Below are 11,076 nucleotides of genomic sequence, written 5' to 3'. Positions count from 1 at the left end.
ACAAAACAAAGATATGATGCAGAGAAAAACTGTGGACTCTTAGTGACGTATAACAATACAAGGCATATAGGGCTCAGCCCCCCCAGTTGCATGAGGAAACTCAGATTTAAGACAAACAAAATAAATTAGATTAATAATGTGAATAAATAATTACAAAATCATATACTGCCCTAATATAGAAGTTATTCTCACAGATCTAAAATATCTGAATTATTCAATAGTATCCAATACAAGTAGCATATAACTCCACCTAGTGGCTGGATAATATATCACAAGCTGAATGTTATATGAAAGTGCTAGTGACTACAATAGAATAAATCAATAAAGTCATGATGACTAGTGAATAGATAACAAATCACGAGCTGAATGTTATAATAAAGTGCTAGTGACTACAATAACATAGAATAAATTCATGATGACTATGAAGTGGTTTTATTCAACGCGTTTCAGGGGCCTCATACCCCCTTCATCAGGAAATACCACACAGTACATACAGGCATCACAGACATATGTATGTACTGTGTGGTATTTCCTGATGAAGGGGGCATGAGACCCCTGAAACGCGTTGAATAAAACCACTGCAATCTTACAGCATTCTCCTAGAATTTGTCTCAGCAGCAGCGTGGAATATAACTACGAATTCCCTTTGGATATATAATTTCTTCTAGTCACTAAGGACCTGCGGATCTGCAGCAGCCGCTACCTACATGCTCTTATCTCATCCTAACCAGGTGAGGAAATTTCATTATATACTCTATCCTTTGTAACATGGAGAAGACCCTATTGCGCTTTCTGTCTGCCCCCCCCCCTTTTTTTTTTGCAATAGAAACCTCACTTGAGTATAAGCCGAAGGGGGAGTTTTCAGCACAAAAAATGTGCTGAAAAACTTGGCTTCTCGAGTATATACGGTACTTTAACTGTGAGAGACAGCTTCTTAAAAGAAAATCCAGAAAAATCACATTATATGATTTTTACAATTAATTAGCATTTATGCATGAAATAAGTATTTGGTCACCTACCAACCAGCAAGAATTCTGACTCTCACAGATCTGTTAGTTTTTCTTTAAGAAGCCCTCCTTCTCTGCACCTGTTTGAACTCGCTACCTGTATAAAAGACACCAGTCCACATATTCATTCACACTCCAACCTCTCCACTATGGACAAGACCAAAGAGCTATCTAAGACACCAAGGACAAAATTGTAGACTTGTAAAAGGCTGAGATGAACTACAGGGCAATAGGCAAGCAGCTTGGTGAGAAGGCAACAACTGTTGGCACAATTATTAGAAAATGAAAGAAACAAAATATGACTGTCAATCTTCCTCGGTCTGAGGCTCTATGCAAGGCCCGTTTGAATTTCACCAATGACTATCTGGATAATCCAGAGGAAGCATGGGAGATGGTCATGTGGTCATTTGAGACCAAAGTAGAACTTTTTGGCATCAACTCCACTCGCCGCATTTGGAGGTATTACCGCCATGTCCGCCCGCGCTACGGTCTCTTGACGGGCTGCTGAGATGGGGCGCGCCGCGCTGTCACTGTACCGCCAGCCTTGCAGTCTCCTCAGGTCCCTCGCTGTCCGCGCATATGTGGCGCCCCTGGGGGTTCAGTCGCCACAGAGGTACTGCACCTCCTCCTGAGGTGTGGTACCCCACTATTCAGGTAAGGTGGAGACTCCTGACCACTCTCCAACACCTGCATCCCACACAACATAGTAGTGTAGCAAAGCACCTTTGGTGGCTCCCTGCTTGGAACACGAAGAGTGCTGGGAGGTGGGTGGAGTTTAGTATGCACCAAAAGAGCGGGAAGAGTTTAGGATTTAGTCAGTCTGACAGAGTCAGTAGAAGAGTGAAGATCCCGAGTGGGATGGATGAAGGAAGTGCTGCAGCCGACCTCAGTGACCTGGGTCCGCTGGCACAAGAAAGAGACATTGATGGAAAGCCTGACTCTCTCTATAAGAAGGAAGGATTAGTACGGAACGTGAGGAGAGGAGGACTAAGGATCAGGGTTAGAGCAGAACCCTTCCCAAGTTCACAGCGCAAGGCCGGGGTCCGGTCCCCAAGGTTGTATGAATATTGTTAGGAGTCTGATTTCTTCCTTCCCTATGATGAACTCTAGACCCTTACATGCTGCAGTTTCCTGCGTTTCATCTGCGGTAGAGGAGATTGCAGAGGAGAGTGCCTTGCGGCAACTCTCTCCAGAGACTAAGTCCTCTGTTTCCTCCACTGGGCATGCTCATGGGACGAGCTCCCATTGGAGTTCGGGAGTCACATGCTCAGGTCCTGTGTCTAATCCTATTGGCTCCTCCTGGAGCCTTGGAGACTTCTGGAAGGTCCCGTTTGGTATAAAAAGCGCGGTATAAAAAGCTGTTCCGCCATGCGCTAGTATTTCATACTTGCTGCTGTATGTATGGTGATGGATGCTTGGACTGGTGACTGACTTATTAAGAAACCCCTTCCCTCTGATAATACGATTGTGTGAGTGTTTGGGTTCAGCCAGTAGCAGCGCTAGCGCCAGCGCGCATATGCTTCATCTAGCTCAGCAGCTTAGCGTCTACATTGCGCTAGCGTTATTGCAGCGCCTTGCCAGCGGCTCAGTTCCTGCCGCGCTGCAGTTGCAGCTTTCTCTGCGTCCGCGGTTGCGACGCTTCGCACTTTATTTGACAGTAGGTCTAGACGGAGTAGTCCCGCTGTTTAAGGCTACTCCTGTGACCGCGAATGCCGCGACTGTATCGCTGTGAGTCTGTGACACTGCACAGACTCAGCATTTAATTTGAGCTTATTTGCCTGCACCTCTGTGAGTATAACAGAGCTTGTTTTGTGCACTGGGTGCCGTCTAACCCTTGTGCACATTACCGCCTTGTGCTCTGCTTCTCTAGCAGCGGTTTTTCCATCCACCGCACGGTGGACCCCGGGTGGCGAAGGCACTTTATTTTTTATTTAGTGTTTTCCGCCACTCCTAACATAATACTAGCGCCAGGGTCTGGCTAGAGATGGCAGATCAGCAGCAACTGGTGCAGTGTGTGCGACAGCTCGAGGCTCGCTTGGCCACCCTTGAGAGGTCTCTCGCAGCTGCGCAGGCCACAGATGCTGCTGTTCAGGCACTCACAGATGCCGTGGGGCGTATGTCCGTGTCCTCCCTTGTGCCGACAGTTACCTGCCTCCCGTTGCCCGAAAAATTCTCTGGGGATAGCGCCTCCTGCAGGGGTTTCATCAGCCAGTGCTCTATACACCTGGAGCTGCTGGCTGCGCAATTCCCTACAGAGCGGGCTAAGGTGGCCTTCATTATCTCCCTACTGTCGGGCAAGGCTCTGGAATGGGCTACGCCTCTATGGGAACGTGGTGTCCTCGAGATTCGGACTGCGGCCAACTTGCTAACAGCCATCAAGCATTTCTCGGTCCTCGGGTCACGCACGATACGTCTCTGCAGCTGCTCGCCCTTACTCAGGGGTCGCTCTCGGTTTGCCAGTATGCCGTCTGTTTTCGGACACTGGCGTCCGAGTTGGAATGGTCCGACAGAGCGCTTATCCCCGTTTTTTGGCGAGGTCTAGCAGAGCACGTGAAGGATGCTATCTCCACTAGAGAGATCCCCACCAGTTTGGAAGAGCTAATTTCCGTCTCCTCACGTATCGACCTCCGTTTTTCGGAGCGCGGTATGGAGAGGGCTCACTCCAAGCGAAGAGCTGCCTCAGCTCCTAAATTTTTTGTACCTCCTGAGCTGTCTGAGCCAGAGGTTATACCCCCTGAGCCCATGGAGGTGTCTCGTACCGATCTCAACACAGACTCTGATCAGGAATCCATTTGCGGTTGTCCCCATGTATGTGCGGTCTCTCCGGTAGCCAGCTCCCCGCAATGGTCAGAATCTGAACCGGTCACCGAGACTTTTGTCCCTCCTCATCTTAGGGCTCAAGTTCTCACATGGGCGCATGCCTCCCATGCGCCTCAACATCGAGGTTACATGCAAATCTCGAAGCTCTTGGTCGGAGCGTATTGGTGGCCTCATAGAGCTCGGGATATTAAAAAATTTATCCAGGCTTGCACTTCATGTGCCCAGGTTAACCTTCCTAAGCGGAGAGTGGTGACGGTCGCCGATTCGCGGAGGCGTTCAGTTGCATCGCCAGCTCCTGCCATCTCCCAGGTGTCTCTGTTGAAACCTGGTGACTTTACTTCCACTGATGCCTTCCAGGTGTCCCGGTTTACTGTAACACCTACCAGGACATCAAGCTCGCCTTCGGGTGAGTTTGAGCCCAGGTTGATTGTTCGGAAGGCTCAGGGAGGAGGGGGCCCTAGGAGGGGGGTAATGTTAGGAGTCTGATTTCTTCCTTCCCTATGATGAAATCTAGACCCTTACATGCTGCAGTCTCCTGTGTTTCTTCTGCGGTAGAGGAGATTGCAGAGGAGAGTGCCTTGCGGCAACTCTCTCCAGAGGCTAAGTCCTCTGTTCCCTCCACTGAGGATGCTCATGGGACGAGCTCCCATTGGAGTTCGGGAGTCACATGCTCAGGTCCTGTGTCTAATCCTATTGGCTCCTCCTGGAGCCTTGGAGACTTCCGGAAGGTCCCGTTTGGTATAAAAAGTACGCATGGCTGTTCCGCCATGCGCTAGTATTTCATACTTGCTGCTGTATGTATTCTGATGGATGCTTGGACTGGTGACTGACTTATTAAGAAACCCCTTCCCTCTGATAATACGATTCTGTGAGTGTTTGGGTTCAGCCAGTAGCAGCGCTAGCGCCAGCGCTCATATGCTCCATCTTGCTCAGCAGCTTAGCGTCTACATTGCGCCAGCGTTATTGCACCGCCTTGCCAGCGGCTCAGTTCTTGCCGCGCTGCAGTTACAGCTTTCTCTGCATCCGTGGTTGCGACGCTTCGCACTTTATTTGACGGTAGGTCTAGACGGAGTAGTCCTGCTGTTTAAGGCTACTCCTGTGACCGCGAATACCGCGACTGTATCGCTGTGAGTCTGTGACACTGAACAGACTCAGCGTTTAATTTGAGCTTAATTGCCTGCTGCTCTGTGAGTATAACAGAGCTTGCTTTTGTGCACTGGGTGCCGTCTAACCCTTGTGCACATTACCGCCTTGTGCTCTGCTTCTCTAGCAGCGGTTTTTCCATCCACCGCACGGTGGACCCTGGGTGGCGAAGGCACTTTATTTATTTTTTATTTAGTGTCTTCTGCCACTCCTAACAGATACTAATGGTCCTGCAGCAGACACCGGAGGAATAGAAGTTGTCACCACTTTATTCCCACACAAGACTTGGGGGCACAACAGCAACGATAGTGAGCCGGGACTTGGTAGGAAGTAGTCCCCGAAGCAGGCTACAGCTGTCTGCAGTACAAGTAGAGTTCATAGGAACATCTGACAGGAGGAACTCCAGTGTAACTCAGTACTGAGAGTACTTCACTATAGGCACAAAAGGGAGACGTTCAGAAAAGGCACTTATGTTGGCGGAGTGTTGGAACGGAGGACTTCATCTTGCCTGGTGGTTGGCTGAGCCCCTGACCCGGAGGACACGGCACGGATGCGGGCACCTGTATGCTCAACAGACTGTGAATAAAGATTTGGAACTACATGCCCTGGTATCCTACACTTATTCCTGCGCCAACACACTCAGCACTGCTGCTTAACTGTGCCTGACACCACACCATCTACGTCTCCTCCCTATCTCTGCACCTACACTGCCCTGGGACTACAGCCCTACCTGTGGAGGGCCACACCATCATTGCTGCACCACACCATCTGTCCCAGAGGATCTGTCTGCAGCGTCGGCTTAACATCTTCATTGCCGAACACCACAGGTGGCGTCACGAATCATTCACTCATAAACTTTAAACAGCATTCGCACACTCAACATTTCCCCCTTTTACAATGGACGCCCAGGGCCACGGACCGGGTCACAGCTACCGTGACATCTCCCATTGAAATCCACCGGGCCCGGCTCCAAGTACCCCGCCGACGCCCTGGGGGTGCTCCACATGCGTACCCTTAGGCCTCGACTGCGCACTTGCCGGGGGTCCTAGACTTCTGCTGGAGTCCTGACCTGGAAGTGATCTTGCACGGCGCCAGGTATATCCGGCGGCTTCGGCCGTTCCTTTGTACCTGATTATTTCCTGCACGCAGTTGCCTTGTGCCAGTGCTCTCCCAGGTCCCTGTATGCCTCCAGTGCATGCCCTGCTCTGCTCTGTATGCTTCCAGTGCGTGCTCTGCTCTACCCTGTACGCTTCCAGTGCGTGCTCTGCTCTGTCCCTGTACGCTTCCATTGTGTGCTTTGCTCTGCACAGGATCCCGTGCCTTGTGTGTCACTCTGCCTTGTCCCGGACCCTGCGACTCTCTGTTCTGTCTGGTTCTTGGTGAGTACTCCAATTCTTCTCGTTATCTTTGAGCTGCCCCTGTGGTACTAGCTATTGCAGTATACCTTTCTCCTAGACCTGTCCCTAACAGTCCTTGAATAGGAGTCGGCTCCACCTCGCCCGGTACCGCAATCGAGTGGGTCCACTCCAGGATTCATAACAGGATAATCAGGCCACGGACCTCACTGGTGCCTCGGCTACAGTTCAGAAAGAGTTGGTGTACTTGTGGGAGAATCAGACACGTATAAATGTCTTTTATGAGACTATGGAGTCTTGGTTGTCTGTCTTACAGGCCTCTGACCCAGGGAATGCCTCTCAGCTCGCCAGTCTCCAACAGGAGCTTGCTCAGCAGCGTGACACCCAGTCTCACATTTTAAGCTATATGGCTTCTGTGGATGACCGTTTGCTATCCCTTCAGTCTACAGCCTCGGCTTCTGCACAAGTCCTGTCTCGTAATCTCGATCCCACTCCGCACCCTCCACCCCGGTAAAACACACCGCCGGTCTGTACAGGCCTCACATACCGCTGATACCGCAGTGTCTGCCAGAGCGGCGCCGTGCGCAGCTACGTGCGATTACCAGCACTGTTCTTATGCTAGTTAGTGGTGTCCACCACAGTAGACATTGTACCCGCTCTGAGCGGTATTTTACTTAGTCGTGATCTGTGACGTTTAACAGCTCATGCTTATACGCCAGCTAGTGCGGACTCCGTGAAGTAACGGAGTCTGTCCTTGCACGCACTGGGTCTGTGGTTACCCGCCGGTGTCCAGCTACCTCTTGTTATATATCATTCGTCATTGTCAAACTGCAGTTTATCACCTCTGCCCTCTGCATGGTGGACCCCGGGCTGCTAACGCACCATATACCATATACTATCTTGATTATTTGGTGCCAGCACCTAACACCCTCCTCTTTAAAAGATGTAATTTCCCTGGCCACATCTATTGATTTACCCTTCCAGGAGCATTCTCGTGAGTCCGCTCGAGTGAGAAGGTACTGTCGTCCAGTTCCTGCCACCAATAGGCCTCCCAGCCCGCGGTCCTCAGCGTCCCTTTCCGTTCCCGCACCTGAACCTATGCAGATAGATAGGGTCAAAGTGGCAGATCTATGGTGGAAAGAGAGGGTCACACAAGGGCTTTGTTTTTACTGTGGTAGTGCTTCGCACTTACTCCGCTGTTGCCCAGTGCTGCCAGGAAACTCCTCCGCCTAGGTCAGGTAGGAGCGGTCCCCCTAGGCAAATGTGACTCCTCTCTACCCTTAACCATGTTGGTCCAAATAATTTTTGAGAATAGGCGCTACTCTGAGTTTGCGTACATGGATTTGGGCGCAGCAGGCAACTTCATAAGTCTAGAGGAGGTCAGTAAGCTTCAGATTCCGGTCAGAATTCTAGAGGTACCCCGGCTGATTTCCTCTGTAGATGGAAGGCCTTTGCGAGAGACCATCACTAAGGTTACGGAGGAGGTGGAGTTGTAAGTGGGAGCCCTGCAGCGCGAGAAAATCGCATTCTATGTCCTGCCCAATTTGTCCCACTCAATTCTTCTCAGGCTACCCTGGCTGAGGGCGCATGAACCTATCTTTGGCACTCGGGAAACATTCTTCATTGGGGCCCACAATGCCATGATCGTTGCCTGTTATTGCTTTGTCCCTATGGAGAGTTTCAACCTGTCTCTGTCTCCGTCGGATTTCCAGCTGCTTATTGGCCCTTCGCAGATGTCTTCTTCCTCCGCATCGGCTGTATGACTGCCCGATCAAACTCATTCCTGGCTCTACACCCCCCAGGGGTAGAATCTATCCTCCGATGTCAGCGCTGCGGGGATCCGTGGCTTCGTTCTGCCCGTCCGCGAGCGCACCTCCATTCATTTCAATGGAGCGTGCGGCCCGCTGACGTCACGCCGCTGGATCACTGCGAGTAGGCCGCAACCGGAGGACGGGAGGCGGACGGTCAAAACGAAGCCACGGATCTCAGCGCTGCGGGGATCGAGGTAAGAGCGCTGCGGGGGAGGACATGTGCACCTTAAAAAAATAAAGGTGCACATGTCCTTTAGCGTTAATTTTCTGTGAAATATTGCCTTAACATAAATTTAAATTCTATACTCCAGAACTACCAGTGCTAGAAATTTTTCTTTTCATAGACTTTAACCATCCCAGTAAAATGTCTGTTAAAAAAATAGGTTGTAAATTAATTGCCAGACTTACCACTAGTACTAGGCTCCTGGTGCATAAGAAGCTGTGGGGGTTCATTGACATTAGTTGTATCACTATCAACATCTTCATTTCCCTTCTGGTTGCAGTTTTCATAATGTGATTTCAAACGGCAAACAAGTCCTTGGATATCCTTTTGACAGTATTTGCACTTTGCTCTTGCACCTTTCTTTCCAAGATCTGCTGCTGGCATCTCAACAAAATTAACCCAAATAGGGTCTCTCTTACGACCTGCTGCCATGGCAGGCTCACACAGATCACTTATGAAGTTTGATTGTTACTACAGCCTGAGCCAAGCACTGCTGATGTTACTACAGCCTGAGCCAAGTACTGCTGACTATCCAACAAGTTTGGGCATGTCAACTGAATGCAGGGAAAAAGAAACTAAACCAAAACTGAAACCAAGCTAGAAGTGTGGAATTAAAGGGGCAGTATGAACAAAATGTGGAGGCTATTAATAGTTTATACAATTAAGACATGCTGCTTTTAAACACCTACCTATTGCCATATAGTAAAACAAAAAAGATTTTTACTTACTTTGGGGTCCCCCCCTCACCCTGGCGTTAGATCGTTGCCCCTAGTTTCGTCCGTGTAACTATGGGCGCACATGCACACTGCTCTCACTTCTCAATTTAATCGTGATTTATATTAAAAAAAAACCTTTTGATTTAAATCAGTGATTTAAATCATGATTAAAATCATGATTTAAATCGATCCGATTTAAATAGAAAAAAATCTTTTGATTTAAATCGTGATTTAAATCATGATTTAAATCGGCGTGATTTAAATCAATCCACCCTGCCATTACCAGTATGTAGTTATGCCCTTCGGTCTCTGCAACGCTCCTGCGGTTTTTCAAGAGTTGGTTAATGACATCTTCTGTGATCCTGCTTGGTAGTGTACCTGGATGACATTCTAGTTTTCTCCCCGAATCTGCCTACCCACAGAATGAATCTTTGCCAGGTATTGCTACGACTGCGAGAGAATCAGCTTTATGTCAAGTTTGAGAAGTGCATTTTCAAACAGACATCCTTACGTTTCCTGGGTTATGTTGTCTCCGATTCCAGTCTCATGATAGATCCTGAAAAGGCGTCTGCCATTCTCATCTGGCCACAACCTCAGGCGATTAAAGCCATTCTACGCTTTCTCGGCTTCGCAAACTATTATCGACAGTTTATTTCTCATTTCTCGTCCCTAACTAAACCAATATCATCTCTCACCCGCAAGGGATCAAATCCCAAAGTCTGGTCGCCTGAGGCAGAGGAGACCTTCTTAACCTTTAAGCGAGGGTTTGCAGAGGCTCCTATTTTGCATCGTCCTTAGGCCTGCAAGCCATTCTTTCTTGAGGTGGACGCCTCATCCACGGGGGTTGGTGCTGTTATCTCCCAGAAATCTTCTTTGGGTCAATTAATCACCTGCGGTTTCTTCTCCAAAGCATTCTCCACTTCATAGCGCAACTATTCCATCAGGGACAAGGAGTTGTTGGCCCTTAAGTTGGCGTTGGAGGAGTGGCGGTATCTTCTTGGAGCCATACATCCTTTTACTGTCTACACCGACCACAAAAATTTGGCATACATTCAGTCCGCGCAAGGCTTAACCCTCGACAAGCCAGATGGTCCCAGTTTTTCACTCAGCTTGACTTCAAACTCCATTTTCTGCCAGGCATCAAGAACACTAAGGCAGATGCTATCTCCAGGTCCTTCCAGTCAGAGGATACTGAGGAAGGTCCTTTTCACATCATCGACCCCTCTAGGGTAATCACTGTGGCTCCACTCAGGTTTACCACTCCACCACCAGGTGAGACCTTTATTGCAGAGAACGACAGGGTCAGGATTCTTCTTTGGGGCCATTCCTCTAAATTGGCTGGCCATGTTGGAATCAAGAAAATGCTTTCTCTCATCTCTCGCTTTTACTGGTGGCCTTTCCTCTATCAAGATGGGGAATTTTACTGCTTCTTGCCTGTCCTGCACCAAGAACAAGACTCAGAGGCAACTGCCCTCCGGGCTTCTGCACCCTCTTCCAGTACCTTCGGCCCTCTGGCAACATATCGCCATCGATTTCATTACTGACCTGCCACGTTCTTCAGATTGTACGGTTATTTTGGTGGTTGTGTTCAGTTTTTCCAAAATGGCTCATTTTGTTCCTCTACTCGGTTTACCATTTGCTCGAGTTGGCAAAGATCTTCGTTTGTCATATTTTCAAGTTTCATGGTTTCCCTCTACCCATAGTATCTGATAGAGGTGTTCAATTTTCTTTGCGCTTCTGGAGAGCGCTCTGCAGACTCATGAGGGTAACTTAGGATTTTTCCTCAGGCTATCACCCTCAAACTAACCGCCAGGTAGAACGAGTCAACCAGGTCCTGACGTTTTATCTTCGGCACTATGCTAATGTCCATCAGGATGACTAGGTCTGCCTTCTTCCCTGGGCAGAGTTTGCATAAAATAATCATCCCAGCAAATCTTTACCAAATCTCCATTCTACATAGTTTCCGGTCAACATCCCGTTTCGGGCGTGCCAGCAGCTGAC

General features: G+C 49.2%; 1 protein-coding gene across 1 annotated transcript; it reads left to right on the top strand.

The window, feature by feature from the left end:
- The first annotated feature begins 9,498 nt into the window (after positions 1 to 9,498).
- Positions 9,499 to 9,873, top strand: LOC141086082 (uncharacterized). Its single transcript, XM_073571776.1, has one exon. The coding sequence runs from the start codon at positions 9,499 to 9,501 to the stop codon at positions 9,871 to 9,873; it is 375 nt and encodes a 124-aa protein (XP_073427877.1).
- Positions 9,874 to 11,076: the final 1,203 nt, after the last annotated feature.

Source organism: Dendrobates tinctorius, unplaced genomic scaffold (genome assembly GCF_039654945.1).
Source record: "Dendrobates tinctorius isolate UK_male_01 unplaced genomic scaffold, ASM3965494v1 ptg000030l, whole genome shotgun sequence".
In the NCBI taxonomy this organism is placed as follows: Eukaryota; Metazoa; Chordata; class Amphibia; order Anura; family Dendrobatidae; genus Dendrobates; species Dendrobates tinctorius.
The sequence above is the reverse complement of the archived record's forward strand: the minus strand, read 5'-3'. Positions and strand labels throughout refer to the sequence as shown.

Excerpts from the sequence above, each read along its gene's own strand:
- LOC141086082 (XM_073571776.1), top strand. The coding sequence starts at position 9,499 with ATGAATCTTTGCCAGGTATTGCTACGACTGCGAGAGAATCAGCTTTAT.